This window comes from Phaenicophaeus curvirostris, chromosome 3 (genome assembly GCF_032191515.1).
Source record: "Phaenicophaeus curvirostris isolate KB17595 chromosome 3, BPBGC_Pcur_1.0, whole genome shotgun sequence".
NCBI classification, from domain to species: Eukaryota; Metazoa; Chordata; class Aves; order Cuculiformes; family Cuculidae; genus Phaenicophaeus; species Phaenicophaeus curvirostris.
Window position 1 is genome coordinate 97,665,618 of NC_091394.1, and position 17,834 is coordinate 97,683,451.

At 45.3% G+C, this 17,834-nt stretch overlaps 1 protein-coding gene across 1 annotated transcript; it reads left to right on the forward strand.

Moving 5' to 3' along the window:
* Positions 1-603: 603 nt before the first annotated feature.
* On the forward strand, positions 604-5,037 carry PSCA (prostate stem cell antigen). Its single transcript, XM_069853145.1, has 3 exons — positions 604-896; positions 2,817-2,921; positions 4,614-5,037. The coding sequence occupies exons 1-3, from the start codon at positions 845-847 to the stop codon at positions 4,823-4,825; spliced, it is 369 nt and encodes a 122-aa protein (XP_069709246.1). The 5' UTR covers positions 604-844; the 3' UTR covers positions 4,826-5,037.
* Positions 5,038-17,834: the final 12,797 nt, after the last annotated feature.

The window sequence follows — 17,834 nt, forward strand, 5'->3', positions numbered from 1 at the left end:
TGGAATGTGGCTGAACTCACCCTCATCTGTGAGAAGTGACATTTCTTTGACAAGCCTGATTGTTTACAATACCTGCTGATGTGAGTTCAAGTGTCAAAGCCATACCCAACCTACACCAGACAGAGAGACTGGAAGACAAAGAGAAGCATGCCATGGTACAGATGTAGGAATAAAAACTCAGTACCAAACAAAGCCATCACAAAGTCCATTTGGTTTCAATAAACAAGAAAACTTTGTCTTGGACATTTTCTTTTACTACACTACAGAGAATATAAGCAAATAAGGGCAAATGAGCACCTGGACAACTGGAAGAGGCCAATGCACTGTAATTTGCACACATACCTTGCCACCACATGCCACAAGTGTCACAGCAACACTCCCGCGTGCAGATAAATAGCTGGAGCTTTTATTAAAATAACATTTTGTCCTTGATTTAAACACAAAAGCTCCATTCAGGACAGAAATGGGAGTGGAGAAACTTGTTTACAGGGTGCAATCGCAACCTCGCTGATTCCAGTGAAATGCATAAGGCCAGCCTTGTTCTAAAGAGTTGGGGATTTTTCCACTCATGTGAATGCTTTGCCCAAGGGTAGGAGGAAAGGCAGGGGTGCAGTGATGTAGAGGAGCTGCTGGTAGCTCCAAGACTCACAGTCACACAGGAGAGGCGTCTAATGCAAATATCACCAACACAAAGCAACTCCTCCCTTGGTCAAGCAAGCAGCCTTTCTCAGGTGCCTTCACACGAGGATAACCTTCTGGGCATGCCCAATTGCTGTCTCTCACAGTATATAAACTGTTCCACGAGCAAACAACCCATATCCAGCACCAGAGAGTTTGTCCCAAAATGAAGACTCTCCTTGTCCTCCTGCTGGCAGCAGTCCTGTGCCTGGACTCAGGTAAGACAGCATGGAGAATCTTCCCCACTTCCCTTCCATCCAGTCTTCAGCTAGAAGAAAGGACTTCTGATGGGGTTTGGTAGTTAAGGAAGAAATGTTGACGTAGCTGACTTATGACGATCTTTCCTTTTGGTGGAATGTCCTGAGTGTTGCATGGAAAAAGTGTTGCTGATGGTGGGATGCTAGTGCTGGGCAGACCAGCTTCCAGGAAAGAAAAATCCTGTGCAAAATAGAATTTAATTGAAATTAAAATTATTTAAGCCAGACCATATAGTTTTGTGCATGTATAGTTTTTAAGGGGGAGTGGGAGAACTACTTTTCTTCTTCCCAGGCTATCAGAATTGCAACATCTATGCAAAGGTAAGTATTGTTCAATTTTATTTTATGACTTTTCATTTCAAAAGTGGTCTCTGATGCTACAAAGACTGACAGAATTTTAATGGGAGAGAAAAAGGGATAATCCATGATGTATTTCTTAAACTGGATGTGTGGGATTTGGACACTGTCACTTTTTTTTCATCCTGACTGGGAAAAAAAGTGATTTAAAACCAACTTTCCCCTATTAGAAGAGAACAGAATAGGCATATCTGAGCAGAAATGTTTCTCAATCAGCAAAGGATGCTTAACTAATAGGCTGAGAAGGATCTTGTGCAGTTCTGACCAGACCCTGCGCTGCCAGCTTCCATCAGGGTGCTCTGAATTTTGATTTTCACTGTGTTAGAAGTCAGATAAATGTGGGAGAAGACTGCAACAATGCCAATAAACTGGGGTTTGGCTCCTTACTTGTATGACTGCAACAGTTGTTTATTCCAGAACAGCTTGGACAGAGAGAAATCAAATACCTCAAATCATTTTGTGCTCCTGGGCTGAATAATATTAGTTCCCAAATAGGATTTTTCCATGTCCTAAAAGAATATTTTGCACGTTAGGGTATTGACTTGAGGATACATTATACAATCCTTGTGGTCATGGGGTTAAAGTGCGTACATAAATATTAAATCACCCATTTGCAAGTCTTTGGGGCTCCAGCAATGCCCTGGGGCACAGGTAGGTAATGGGAAGAGGTAATTGCACCATGCTCTCACTCCCCTGGGGACGATTTTTCATCAGGGCTAGACACTTGTAAGCTGCAATGATTATTCTGCTTTTACTTGATGTGCATAACAGCACAGCAGATGTTAACAACACAGACTTGCATCCTCCATAGAATGGCATGTCCATGAGGGGGTGGAAACCCTGGTGGCCTTGTTTGCAGAAGGAGACAAAAGCTGTGTTTGCACTTCGTTTATTTCTAAGAGTGGGGGATGGAGAGTATGTGTCACAAGTTGGTCAAACTGAGACAATGGGCTAGAAGAGACCTTGCAAATCTCCTGCTCCATTCCTTTCTTCCCTCTGAAGTTTCCCTCTTTCATCCAGCCCTGACAATGCCTCAGCTAAGGTTCACAAGCCCATCTGGTAAAACACGAATGCCTACAGAGGCAGATAAACGATACGTATGTTTCCTTCTTGGGACTTCATCCTTTCATCCCAGCTTAGGAAGTGGGAATATCATAAAAAGCTTGTTCCTGCTGGAAACTGAGTTAAGCATCCCAAATGCAGAGGAAGAAGCATTTTGGGAAGCACTTCCCATTGACTGATGAGGCCAGTCAATGGGACCAGCTATCCAGCTGGTCTTTTTGCTCCCTCACTGCACTGACTAGATGAGAAACAGCTTCAGCACTTGCAAAACTTGACTTTCAGCCCAGGCAAGTGTACCATTTTCCACCAAAAATGGAAAAAAATTGTTTTCCCAATAACAGAGGTGCTAACTTTCTTTGAGGACTCACAGGAATGGTCCTGTTTCCCAGCGTAAGCACTAAGTTGGGTTCCCTGGAGAGCTTCAAATGGATTCGTCTTATAATCCTCCTTGTTCTCTTGCAGGTTCTTCCTTGGAATGTTATGAGTGCTCCTCACAGCTCAGCAACTCCAAATGTAAAGCAAAAGTGACCTGCAAGGATAATGAATTATGCAAGACAGATGTGATCAGTAAGGCAAAGTGGGAGTGGGCAATGTCTTAATTGTGTGGTTAAAGCCAAGCATGGTCCAGCCTCAAATGTCCAAACCAGCTTCACCTGCTCTAGATGCACCATGTGGTGTGGGCCAGCAAAGCTCAATGTGTAGCAGGAAGAGAAAAGCCATCTGGGGAGAAAGGATGATAGAGTCTTTCTAATTACTTTCATGTTAAGTAATGGCTTTGAATTGGAGAGGGACAGATTTAGGTTAGGCATCAGGAAGAAATTCTTCACAATGAGGGTGTTAAGGCACTGGCACAAGTTGCCCAGGGAAGTTGTGGATGCCCCATCCCAGGAGGTGTTTGAGGCCAGGTTAGATCGGGCCTTGAACAACCTGATCCAGTGGAAGGTAGCCCTGCCCAGGGCATGGGGATGGAACTGGATGGGCTTTAAGGTCCCTTCCAACCCAAACCACCCTATGATTCTGTGAAATAACAGAAGGAAAATGTTTATCCCTTGGTGATAACTGGTCCCTTGGTAGAGGTGCTGATCATCATCAAGCCCTTTCTTTACCATGACCACAAGAGTGTGATTACAAAGTCATACTAGCACCATAAATTCCTCAGTGTTTGCCAACAGCTCATGCTAAAAATTGAGCAGTAAGGCCAGTGTGGTTCCAGTGCCTGGAACAAACCTCAGGAGGGTCCAGCTCCACAACAGGGCACCAGCTGTTAAATACTTGACTTTGCAAATACCTATTAACGACTCTCACCTGTACAAAATTAGGTTTATTTGTCTTTCATAACATCAAAAGTTATTTGCTTACTTACAGGGATAATATTTAAGTTTATGGTTTTTAGAAGTCTGGAACATGCATTAAAATGTGAGGGTTGAGTCTGGTGAAACCTCATCATGAAGTTATTAGGAGTGTTCAATGACAGAGCTGGCTTTAGGTGAATTCAATGAAAAGGATAGACTTTCACCTAGACCCATCTACAGCCAGCTCTGAACATAGCCATCTGTGTGTCTCTGGGTAAACTCCTTTATCAGATTATGATTTCATTATCTAGATCTGGAAAAAACAATGTTTACCCTGTCCAGATCTGTAGTGACAGCTCAATTGCTCTTAGACCTGGGGAACAAAATGCATCAGTGGCATGTTAAAACTTGTCTCTGTTGGGCAGCATATGTAATACCTCCAGTATGCATTGTCTTGTTCAAAATGTGCAAGCCCATGGCCACACATTCACTTTCAAGTGAGCCAACATGTTGTACAACGCACTGGCCCTATACGCTAAATTTGCTTATGTCAAATTTGCTTATGGTGCCCAGAATAGAATGTGCAAGATCAGGAGTTCTCATGCAGATCATAATCTGCTGGTAAACAGTAGTTACTGAACATCAACCGGCCACAGAAAAATAAGTTGTGCCTCTCAGAAACAAATCAAAGAGTAACTCTGTCGTCTGTTAAAAGGGGAATAGCTCTGATTCCATAAATTCCCTGAGTGTTGAAAGGCTCTGTGCAACAAAGATGCATGGGATATGTGCAAAGATAACTCCACATGTTTGCTCCTCATCCATTAGTAGCTTAGGCTCCCCAAAGGAGGTGTTAATGGCTACTTCATTATTAATTACATTATTAGAACTGTATCTCATTATTCAGTTCCATGAAGCTTGGCTCATCTTGCATTGAATCGTTGTGGTAATGGTCTTGTTTTCCTTCCAGGGGCCATTGGGCTCTTCAGCATCATCAGCAAGGGTTGTGATTCATCATGTCGATCAGACTATCAAGACTTCAGTGTAGGCTACAGGAACATCACCTGCTGCAGCAGTGACCTCTGCAATGCCAATGCAGCAGGCAGTGTGAGGAGCACCTATGGGATGGTGACAGGGATAGCAGCTGGCGTGCTCTGGACCTTCCTTAACAACAGACTGTGAGGACTCCCATGACCACAAAAAGTCTTGGAGCACCCCTCTTATAACAGGAATTGTAACCTGGAGCAATGTGGTGTGTTGGGCACACAGCGTTCTTGGAGCTGATGGCAGATCTTTGCCATATGATGGCTTCTTCATTGTTGTATTGCTGTAGTGCTACCAGATAAGAAAATATTTGTGCATGCTGTCTGCATAACACCTAAAATATACTTATTTCTGAATCAAGTGTGAGTGTGTTTTTAGCTGTAGTTCACTTAGTATTTCTTCACCCAGCAGCAACTGTGGGTGAGTCTGTTGCATGTCTGGCCAATGGCCAATCTTGGTCATTGCTGTGTAATGACAATATATGGAGAGAGGTGTCATGGCAGAGCAGAATAGAGGTGGTAACTATATCTCCAGAGCTTGAGGGGCTCTGGTTTATGACAAGGTCTGGAGGGTATATGCTCCAAGAAGACTTGTGAAGAGCAAGCACACCTTGTAACCTAGAGACCCTGGCACCCTGCACCTTGTTAGTTACCACACAAGGCAAAAGCAATGCTCACCTTCTCTGCTACACGTGCAAGCAGCTGTTCATACTCCTTCCCATCTGAACAGGCTGGACTGCTGGGCTGAGTCCAATGGCATGAGGTTTAACAAGGCCAAATGCCGGGTCCTGCACTTGGGGCACAACAACCCTATGCAGTGCTACAGACTAGGAGAAGTCTGGCTGGGAAGCTACCTGGAGGAGAAAGACCTGGGGGTGTTGGTTGACAGCGACTGAACATGAGCCAGCAGTGGCCCAGGTGGCCAAGAAGGCCAATGGCATCTTGGCTTGTATCAGAAATGGTGCGACCAGCAGGTCCAGGGAGGTTATTCTCCCCCTGTACTCAGCACTGGTGAGACCGAACCTCGAAAACTGTGTTCAGTTCTGGGCCCCTCACCACAAGAAGGATGTTGAGGCTCTAGAGTGTGTCCAGAGAAGAGCAACAAAGCTGGTGAAGGGGCTGGAGAACAGGTCTTATGGGGAACGGCTGAGAGAGCTGGGGTTGTTTAGCCTGGAGAAGAGGAGGCTGAGGGGAGACCACATTGCTCTCTACAACTACCTGAAAGGAGGTTGTAGAGAGGAGGGAGCTAGCCTCTTCTCCCAAGTGACAGAGGACAGGACGTGGTGGGAAATAACTTATGGAATGAAGAGGAAAAGATGTCCCCTTGATGTCCTGGTCAACCAAACCAGTTCTGGGATCACCAGTCTCCTTCCTGATCATAGTTGCATCCCCTTAAGGTCCCCATCTCCCACAGGCGGGTTCTCAAGCATTCTTCTCCAGCTTCCTCCTTGATCCATTTCACCATGCCACAGCCTGGTATGCAGATCCTGTTACAAGGCTGAAGAAGTGTTTATCTGAAAGGCCCTGTGGGGTTGCCTAGCAGACCAGGGAGAGTGGAGAAAGTAAACATCACAGCTTGCGTTTTCCCCTCTGGGTATCTTGATCATAGAGGTAAGCACACAAGTGTGGGCAAACACCCACTTCCCAGCTGAGGTGAGACAGTCAGCAAGAGATGGGGAGGAGACAAGTGTGGGGAAAAGATAAAGGAAAACGAGAGCAGGGGAGCTATGGATGGACATGGAGCTGACACCTCTCCTCTTGAGGTTCTCTCAGGACAGGGCTAAGAATGCTGAAGATTAGGGCAAGACTGGTGTTTCCTGAAGATTTGTTGAGGCCATAAGGACACCTGCAGAATCTTTTATTCCTTTCTTTAAAATAGGCATTTACCTTTTTCATCCACAGATTTTTCCTCCTTCCTAGAACTTCTTACTAAAGTCAGAGTGGCTTTTCTACTCATCATAGAATCATACAATCATAGAATCATAGAATGGTTTGGGTTGGAAGGGACCTTAAAGATCATCTAGTTCCAACCCCCCCTGCCATAGCAAGGGCAACTTCCACCAGATCAGGCTGCTCAAGGCCCCATCCAACCTGGCCTTGAACAATTCTAGGGAGGGGGCATCCACAAATTCCCTGGGCAACCTATTCCAGTGTCTCACCACCTTCATCATGAAGAATTTCTTCCAAATGTCAAGTCAGAGTGGCTTTCTCTACTTATCACATGTAGGAGATTTGGTTCACATCTGATGAGGAAGCAGCTTAGAGCAACTCGTAGCACTGATGCAGCCATCATGTTTTGCCCACCTTTACTGGTGTAATGCATGTAGCAACCACGCAGGCTTCAAATATGTAGAAAACCATTTCAAGCCCTCTCCATTTGTGATACCAAAGAGGTGACTGCATGCAAGGCAGACTCTATATTTTTAACATCTCTCTTATAGAGTTATAGCCCCTTTATATAGTTATAGATTCTAGATTACATTCTCCACATACTTTGTTTTATCATTATAAACTCCATTGTTCCTACCTCATATTGGGAGATCCTCTGCCGTGTTTGGCAAAGACAGCAGAGAATGTAGCACGCAAAACTGCCTAAAAGAAACTTTCAGATAACACCTCCAAGCAACACATATGTGAAAAGATCTGAAAAGCAAGGTAGAAAACATTCTGGAGAAGATCACTGTGCCATATATGCTTCCTCCCAATACACAACAAAAGAAGATAAGGCTGATGTCACCAGGGTGTACATTAGGGTCTGAGAGACCTCCAGGTAGGAGCAACAGGGCAGGTTGGACCCATGAAGTCAAGGAGCTGTGAGGTCAGGAAAGCAGTGGGTGGACATCTAAAAGAGGAGAAAATGGCCAAGATCCCCATTTTCTCCTTTCATACCCTAAGGACTATTGAGATTGTAAAGGATGTTCTGAGCCATGGGCTGAAATTACAAAGAAGCATTTACCTCATCGAGCTGAGCCATCTGGGGACCCACAGGCACAGGACTAGGGCCAGCATCAAACATTGGATGAAGTCAATGGGATGTCAGAAGATAATGACAGTGTCTGCTGTTGTGAAAGAGAAAAGCATATAAATCCTTGGGACACGAGACATTAACAAGCTGCTTATTATAGGAAGCAGGGAAGGGGTTTCCCCAAATATGACTTGAGTCTAGTTACTGGCAGAGGGAGGTTATGGGATGTGTGGGATGATTTATTCTGGCTTTTGCAAACCTCCTGAGTCTTAGTCATAGAAAAGGGGACTCATTCAGCTGCATATCTCCCAGCCAGGCTATTCTATGCATTGCTGAACAGTTTCATGACTGCTCCACTCCCAGGGCTTATCTTGTTCTGTAAGAAGGTTCCTGACACACTACCACCCTATTCCCACTTTCTGAAACAATTCCCAGGACAATTGGGTGTGTTAACAGCCATGGCCTCTCTCAAAAGGAATTTGGCTACCATGGCCTTACTGGGAGACTGGGATTTTATCTGTATGGAAATGGCCAAAATATGTTTCCTTACTTATTCTTTACAGTACTTTAAGGGGACCTGCAGGAAAGCTGGGGAGGGGCTCTTTATCAGGAAGTGCAGGGGCAGGATGAGGCAGAACAGTTTTAAGCTGAAGGACTGGAGATTTAGATGAGACATCAGGAAGAAATTCTTCCTTATGAGCGTGCTGAGACGCTGGCACAGGTTGCCCAAAGATCATGGATCATGGATCATGGATCTTTGTCATGGATCCCTGGAGGTGTGCAAGGCCAGGTTGGATGAGGCTTTGAGAAACCTGATCCAGTGGGAGGTGTCCCTGCCCATGGCAGGGGGTTTTGAACTGGATGACCTTTAAGTTCCCTTCCAACCGAAACCATTGTAAAATTCTATGATTCTGTGTCAGCCAGCACCAGAACCTTTGGAGTCACCTGGACATTGGTTGAGACACAGCTTCTGGAGAATTTAAACACTGAAAATAAGTGAGGTGTCAAAAGCCTTTAGCATGAATGGAGGTTGTTTACCTGTGTTACAGCATAATGGTCCTGTGTGACAATGACATCTGCTTGCTGGAGCACAGCATTTAGCAGGTTCTTACCGGAGTAAAGAGGGGACTTTCCTGTGCTCTGGTGACTATGACCTGATGTCTAGATCGTGGAATCATAATATCATAGAATCATTAGGGTTGGAAAACACCTCCAAGTTCATCCAGTCCAATAGTCAACCCAACACCTACTAAATCATATCCTGAAGTGCCACATCTACATGGTTTTTGAACACTTCCAGAGAAGGAGACTCCATGACTTCCCTGGGCAGCCCATTCCAATGTTTGACCACTCTTTCAGTAAATATATGTTCCTCATATCCAATCTAAACCTCCCCCGGTGCAACTTGAAGCCATTATAGCCAGATCCTTACAGTCTGAAGGAACAATTCCTCCTCTCAGTTTCTTCTCTGTACATATTCTGGACGGAGTCCATGGGTGGACACTGAGTGATTCTCTTCTGGATTTATCTGGAGATATATCTTCCCTGTGGATGTATCTGGACTGTTTGCACACACAGCTGGAGTTGAAGGGGATTAAACAGTTTAGAGAAGGTGCAACTGGAAGAGGCCATGACTGGGATAGACTCAGTAAAGATCAGAGTAGGAAGCCTCTGCAGGTGCAACAAAGTGGTAACTGGTGGAACTTGCTGTTTCTTGAAGGGTGCCAGGCACAACACTTGCAATAGCACAAAACTGCACTCCATGCAGGTCACCAACAGACAGCCTCAAAAACAACCCTCTGACTCCTCAGAAGGGTTAGGAGGCAGCAAATTGGAGCAGGTAAGTGACTCAGACCCAGATCAGAACCTGGGCTGGGCCAGGGCAGGACCAGGAAAAGGACTGTTTTTCCAGGTGCAGTGACTGCACGTTGACGGAAAGGCTTGACTCCCCTTCTGCCTTGCAAACATAAACAGGACTCAGTCCCTCCTGTTCTGATCTGCATCCTCTGTCAGCAGCACCAGCTCTGCTGGTGCAGATGATCTGTCATCAGGCAAATCTGCAAGCCCTGGCTGAAGGTTGATTTGCTCTCTGTGTGCTGCAGAAAAGACCCAAGAGCTGTTTGCTGGGTGAAACACAAGCACAACATTTATTTGGAAAACAAGGCTACTTTTTTTTGTTCAAGTAAGTTGCTGCTTGACATTCCTGGCTGAGCAATTTTATCAGTTCCCCTCTCCCCTATCTTTTCCACAGTTATCAAAAGGCCTAAAATTGAAGACAGGCTCTTTAAACAACTCAATCCATCATGTATGAAAGAGATTTCTATCCTCCATGATCAAAGTGCACTACATTTATTTAAATAATAAATAGCTAGACAATAAAATGGATGTTTTCTTTTTCTCAAGGGCAGCAACTGCACTTTTCCAAAGCAATTGCATTTTGGACTGAATTTAAACATACAACTCTCCAGTGAGTTTAGCTCTTTACATATGAGAAAAGTAAAGGAATTCTGATCATAGATTTGCTATGTTTTTTATGGTAGAAAATGTTACAGACACACATTTAGAGTAAAATAAAAGTGTTGTTTACAGTATTGGAATGATGCTGTATTTGCGACTGGTAGTATTAAGTGTCATAGAATCATAGAATCATAGAATAACCAGGTTGGAAGAGACCCACCAGATCATCGAGTCCAACCATTCCTATCAAATAGTAGTATTCATTATTTCAGTGCAGAGGGATTAGGGTATACGGTATTTCCCACAGCCCAGCAGAAGCGACAGTAAGTGTCTTTACCTGGTTAGAAAACTGTCTCCAGGATCCCCTGAATACAAACTAATCTGCAGCAACTGATTAAAAACACTTGATCACACTGGAGAAAGTCTCTAGGGCAGAGACACTGCATGAGCTGGCATTTAAGGACCAGCAATTCCTTTCTGTGCTCCACATTTCCTTTGTGGCCTGCAGCAAGTTATTCAATGCCTCCATACTTCGGTCTTGTATAGATGTTATCAGGTTCAATACATTGAAAGATGCTTAGGCAGGGACTTTAACGGGGCCAGGGGAGAGACTTAGGCTAAAAAGATGTTCCAATACAGTCAGGTAACAGAGCTAAGGAAGGATTACTCGCAACCAGCCCACCCTGCACAGCTACATTCCTGCTCTGAATTGTGCAATGAGGCTTTTTGTACTCCAAACAGACCAAAGAGAAAACCTGCAGTTATCTCTGCTCTGCCAGCTATTAAGCCACTGGACAGTCACTAAAAGCAATGAAAAGACTTCTCCCTTCATTGCAGAACATCCCTATTGTAACTGTACCTGCCACTCCCCATGGGCAAGGCTTGCTAGACAATGCCCATGAAGACAAGTTCATCCCATGCCATCTTGATTAATCCCACTCCCATTCTGCCACTTGACAACTCTATGTGGCAGAGAAATCCTTCACTAGCCTATTTCTGACCTTACCTTGAGCTCTGTTAAAGCCTTCCTAAGGTGAATCTCAGGGCTTCTTGCAAACCAGATGCTGCACCCATGACTGGTTGACCCTCTTGATTCACAGCTTCAATTGCAGCCCTGATCTCCTTCCTAGATGTTTTCTCTGATTTCTCACCCACAGGCCCATATAATGGGGGCATCACGTTATAAAGTCACCAGGTGATTAAAACACCTCCTGATATCTGCCTGCACCAGAATTTGTGTACACCAGCTGTGTTCAGCACCCACACTGAAACAGCCTTTATGCCCTCCATGTTCACGTCTGGCAGTGCTTCCCCATGTGAATCACTTGGAGTGACGAAGCTATGGATCCTTTCACAGCTCTGCTGGTGACCCTCCATGGCTGGGGTAGTTTAACTGCCTCCATTCCCCTTCTCTGCAACAGAATGACAGGGACGGGGCTAAATCAGCAAAGCAAAATGTTTTCCTCCTTCCTCTCTTGTTATTTTAATTAAAGCTTCAATCTAGCCTCAAGAGAATTTGTGGAATGAGGACTTCACCCAGGGCAGGTGAGTGAAAGCTGAGAGATGGGAAGGGAGGGGATTTGTTTTCATCAGGGGTCACTGCACATGGAGTTATTATCAAGGACCCACCTGTCTTCCTGGGCTGCTGTGTGGTGCCACACACACTGGTGCCTTCTGTATAAATTAGTTGCATCTTCTGCTCTGGATTTACCTTCAGCTAAGTCCTTTAAACTTGCTTTCTGCAGTGTAGCAAAGGGAACATGTTTATCTGCTCTCATGGACAAATTCAAGAGAAAATGATGTAATCTCTGCCTGTTTTTCTCTTCTGTAGCGAAGAGAAAAACATCCATCCAGCTTAAAATACTATTGTTCAGGCACAGACTAGTTCTTTTGATGCCTGTTCAACTGCAGTAATTAAAAAGAGAGGAAGGTGTGGCTAAAGTTTCCAATAATTAGTTGAGATATGATAATTTGAATATATCTGACCTATTCTGTTCCTCTTCATAAATATAAAGGAAGGTGAAACTTGATGTTAGAAACTTGATGAATTTGGCCATTCAAAGTTTACATGGGAACATTTAAAAGGAGACATTGATAACTAGGAAAGCAACCTTCTTTGCTCTTCCTTTTGCATGCCAGAGCCAGAGAATGGCAACCCTTTGCCAAGAGTGCAGTGCTCGTGCAATCACTGCTCCTGGACTGGCTCCAACTGCCTTGTGGTAAAATGGCAGAGCATTTCACAATGGTTCTTACACCATGTACTGTCAAAGACAGCTGCTTCCTTGCCCTTCATCATTCCATGCAATTAATCTCTTCTTCACTGTTTTTACAGTAAATGCTCTGCTACCTGGTACTCTTCAGACACAGCAGCTCTATTCTGCTTCTCTTTTGGAGCCTCCAAGGAGGATGGAGAAAAGAAGTTGTTGCCTTGACCATGGACAACTATTGATGTGATGTCTTCTAGCATTCATAGGAAAAAAAGGAGTCTGAAGTCAGTTACAAGTATGTCCATGTCAGTAATGCCACGCAAACAATTCCTCAGCCTTTAGTCTATTCAAGAAGTGATGAACTGAAGATACAATGGCACTGGCATTTGACAGAGAGAGAGAACAATACTGGCATGAAGAAATATCTGGCAACAAAACCCCATTCATCTCAGAGGACAGCAGCACTCACAGGGGCGAATGGAAAATTGTTCCAGATTTCCCATTCTTCAAGTTTCAGGACAACCCTTGTTTGTCTTCCTAACATAGAAAGAGTTGTGGGCTGAAAGTCCAGGGAGATTGTGAAGGCTTGAGTCAAGATCCCAAGAGAACGCCAAAAAAGGCAGCAGGAAAACCTTATTGCCATCCTTGACACCTGTGAATACAGAGGCTGTGAGCAAGCAGCAAACCTGGAGGTAAAGGTGAGCATGTGTGGGCATGAGAGATACAGCATTTGTTTTGCTGCCTGGCATCATGGATTGTCATTAAAGGCAGCAAAGAACAGAGATGATTCTCTGAGTCTCACTGTCATGCTCTCCCTATACTCAAATCGACCTCCGAGGACAACAAAAGCACTCCTTATCAGTCTTATGTCCTCCTCCTTCCCAGTCCGCCCTGTGCCTACATGCATCACAAATGCTGGAACACTGCAACAAATCCAACTGTCTTGTTTCATCCAGACTATGCCCTTCTCCTTTTACTAAGGCAAACACGGAATTTGGGAATAACATTACTGTCGCAAAACGGACCCCACACAACACAACCAAGTGAATATTTCACTTATGTCATCCCTGTCATCCTCATGAAATCTTTCCAACAGCATCCAGACACAGTTGACATTAGACTTGTTAGTGCTTTGAATAGAAAGCAAATGCAAATGACTGTCACCTTGATCACATGTAGAATAACTTTCAAAACTACCGGGTTCTCCTCCAACTCAGCAGAGACACTTCCTGGTCACATAGAATCAAAGAATTATAGAATGGTTTGGGGGGGGCCTTAAAGATCATCCAGTTCCAACTACCCTGCCATGGACAGGGACATCTTCCATTGGATCAGGTTGCTCAAAACTCCATCCAACAAGTCTCACAGGAAAATAAAAAAAAATTCTTCCTCATATCTCATCTAAATCTCCCCTCTTTCGGCTGAAAACCATTCTCCTCCCTGGCTTTTAAAAACCCATTCCTAGGATGAGGAACTCAGAAGGTCACAGAATCACAGAATCACAGAATAACCAGGTTGGAAGAGACCCACCGGATCACCGAGTCCAACCGTTCCTACCAAACACTAAACCATATACCTCAGCACCTCGTCCACCCGTGCCTTAAACACGTCCAGGGAAGGTGACTCAACCACCTCCCTGGGCAGCCTGTTCCAGTGCCCAATGACCCTTTCTGTAAAGAATTTTTTCCTAACGTCTAGCCTAAACCTCCCCTGGCGGAGCTTGAGGCCATTCCCTCTTGTCCTGTCCCCTGTCACTTGGGAGAAGAGGCCAGCACCCTCCTCTCTACAACGTCCTTTCAGGTAGTTGTAGAGAGCAATGAGGTCACCCCTCAGCCTCCTCTTCTCCAGGCTAAACAACCCCAGCTCTCTCAGCCGCTCCTCATAAGGCCTGTTCTCCAGCCCTTTCACCAGCTTTGTTGCTCTTCTCTGGACTCTCTCCAGAGCCTCAACATCCTTCTTGTGGTGAGGGGCCCAGAACTGAACACGGGATTCAAGGAGCGGTCTCACCAGTGCCGAGTACAGAGGGAGGATAACCTCCCTGGACCTGCTGGTCACGCCGTTTCTGATACAAGCCAAGATGCCATTGGCCTTCTTGGCCACCTGGGCACACTGCTGGCTCATATTCAGTCGGCTGTCAACCAACACCCCCAGGTCCCTCTCCTCCAGGCAGGTCAACCATATCCTCAGCTGCATCAAAATAAGTATCGTCAGCAGAGAGAGGGAGGTGATTCTGCACCTCTACTCCGCTCTTGTTAGACCACAACTGGAGTACTTTGTCCATTTCTGGAATCCCCAACAAAAGAAGTATATGGAACTGTTGGAACATGTCCAGAGGAGGCCACAAAGATGATCAGAGAGCTGGAGCACCTCTGCTATGAGGACAGGCTAAGAGAGTTTGGGTTGTTCAGCCTGGAGAAGAGAAGGCTCTGGGGAGACCTCATAGAGGCCTTCCAGTACCTGAAAGGGGCCTACAAGAAAACTTGGAGACACTTTTTCCAAGGGCATATAGTGCTAGGATGAGGTGTAATGGCTTTGAATTGAAGCGGGGGAGATTTAGACCAGACATTAGGAAGAAATTCTTCACAATCAGGATGGTGAGACACTGGAACAGGTTGCCCAGGGAAGTTGTGGGTGCCCCATCCTTGGAGGTGTTCAGGGTCAGGTTAGATGAGGCTTTGAGCAGCCTGGTCCAGTGGGAGGTGTCCCTGCTCATGGCATGGGGATTGGAACTAGATGATCTTGAAGGTCACTTCCAAGCCAAACCATTCTATGATTCTACGATTCTGTGAGTCCCAGGAAGGGGGATGTTTTTCTCTTCCACTAGCCACTCAGCTCCTTGTCAGAAATAGCTTTATTTTGTTGGGACATTTGATCTCCTACCTGCTAAGCCAACAAACACTAGAGTGGGATGCATCTGACAAAATGCACACATGTACTGCAGAGAGGCCTCCAGGTGACCTAGTCCTCACCTTTGAAAGGTGCCTTTCAAAGCCAGTGAAGGGGAAAAGGTAATCCACGGAGCCATTAATTTTTTCATGAGGCTGCTGTCTACAGCATTTCTGATGAATTGTGCATGTGTCTGCCTGACTACCAAAAGAAAGAGGCATGGTGATTCACCCTAGAGTCATCTATGTTATAGAAAGAAGGTTGTACTTCCTCCAAATGACTCCCACTCAGGATTTTCTGTCTTGCTTCAATCTTTTTGTGACTATGCAGATTTTCAAAGGTTACTGTCTTCCGCATTTTCTGTCAATTGGTGCTCCTACAACTTTTGGCCTGGCCACGTAGATCCCAATGACGGGAACTGGTGTCTGTGCTATGCTGTTCTTTTTATTGTGCTGGATGCCCATGGCAACATGCACTGTAAGCTATTATTATTTAGCAAGGGTTACTATTTAGATCAGCACATGATAAGGTGTCTAAGTCTGTGTCTGGTGATAGATGTTGCTACAAAGATGGGATATGCAGCTGTAGCGTGAGGGACAGACTTCCTGATACATCTATTAGTCATAGAATCATAGAATCATTAATGTTGGGAAAGACCTCTAAGATCATCCTGTCCAAGCATCAGCCCAACACCACCATGCCTACTAAACCATGGCCCAAAGTGCCACGTCTGCACGTGTTTCAAACACCTCCAGGGAAGGAGACTCCACCACTTCCCTGAGCAGGTTTTTCCAATATTTGTTCACCACTGATGGTATTGAAGGGTTGGCAAATTGATGCCAATCACTTCAATGCTCAGTTGCAGATTCATTTACAGTCCCTGATTTTGACAAAGGTAAATGATATCTTAAGTTAACAGGAAGAACTCCATTTCCTTTCTCCTGTCCTCTGCACAATCAAATCCTACTTGATAAAGATGGAAAATCTCCCCGCTAAGGGGAGCGTGGTACCAAGAGGTACACTTTGATTGGCCACTCTTTGCATGTTTTACACTCCTGAACTACTGCAAAAGGTTGGTCAGAGACTGACAGTGCCATCAGCTGATCAAAGTGTGAACCAAGATATCAGAAACTCACAACCAACAGCACCCCCTATGAACACTCCTAGTAACCTTCAGACCTGGCTATACATCATTCAGCTTTCAGATGGAAAAAACGTGTTCATAAGATCCTCTCACGTGCTGCAGCATGCACTTATGTATCATAATGTAAAGGCTTTCACATATGGATTGCAGCAGCTACTACCAGGACAGAGAGACAGAATCACAATATAAATTAATGCAACAGGGTTTCATTTGAGGACATATCCAGGCTATGCCTAAACCAGTCTTTCAAAGGGGCTGAGATCTGTTCTCTGATCCAGACAACAACTGGCAGAGCTCATGCCCACATAGGTGAATTTTCTCATTCCCTCAAAACATAACAGCCTTATGTGAAGCATCTGGACCTGGGGGTGTTGGTTGACAGCCGACTGAACATGAGCCAGCAGGGGCCCAGATGGCCGAAAAGGCCAATGACATCTTGGCTTGTATCAGAAACGGCGTGACCGGCAGGTCCAAGGAGGTTATTCTCCCTCTATACTCGGCACTGGTGAGACCGCTCCTTGAATCCTGTGTTCAGTTCTGGGCCCCTCACCACAAGAAGGATGTTGAGGCTCTGGAGTGAGTCCAGAGAAGAGCAACAAAGCTGGTGAAGGGGCTGGAGAACAGGCCTTATGAGGAACGGCTGAGAGAGCTGGGGTTGTTTAGCCTGGAGAAGAGGAGGCTGAGGAGAGACCTCATTGCTCTCTACAACTACCTGAAAAGAGGTTGTAGAGAGGAGGGAGCTGGCCTCTTCTTCCAAGTGACAGGGCACAGGACAAGAGGGAATGGCCTCAAGCTCCACCAGGGGAGGTTCAGGCTGGACATTAGGAAAAAATATTTCATGGAAAAGGTCATTGGGCATTGGAACAGGCTGCCCATGGAGGTGGTTGAGTCACCTTCCCTGGAGGTGTTTAAAAGACGGGTGGACAAGGTGCTGAGGGGCATGGTAAAGTGTTTGATAGGAATGGTTGGATTTGATGATCTGGTGGGTCTTTTCTAACCTGATGATTTGATGATTCTATGATCCTTGGCCAATGCTATAGTTCAGAGTGTGCCTGGGAACTGCCTGGGACACATCCAGTGGGTTCAGTCCATAACAGGTCCAGGGAACGTGCAAACTGCTACAAGTCCTGTACACTCCACAAGTCCATGATAGGACAAGTTCAAGTTATGGAGCCCTATGTTGCCTGACTTTTAGCTATCCATCCCTCTGGGATGCAGTCCAGAAACATGTTGGACACTTTACATGCCCTCTGCAAAAGCATGTGAGACCTGTATTCCCAGGGCTGACCAAACACAGCTGGTGAAGTGATGCTTGAAGGGATTGTTCTCAGCCCTGTGCCTAGAAGAGGAGGAACCTGCAGACGCAGAGTCCGTATCATTGAAATCCCTTCATTTTCTCTCAGAGTGCTGAACACAGCTCAATTCTTTTTTTCAAAAATACAACAGGGGTGGAGGATTTCCTCTCATCTGAGAAGCACACCTGCTTTTT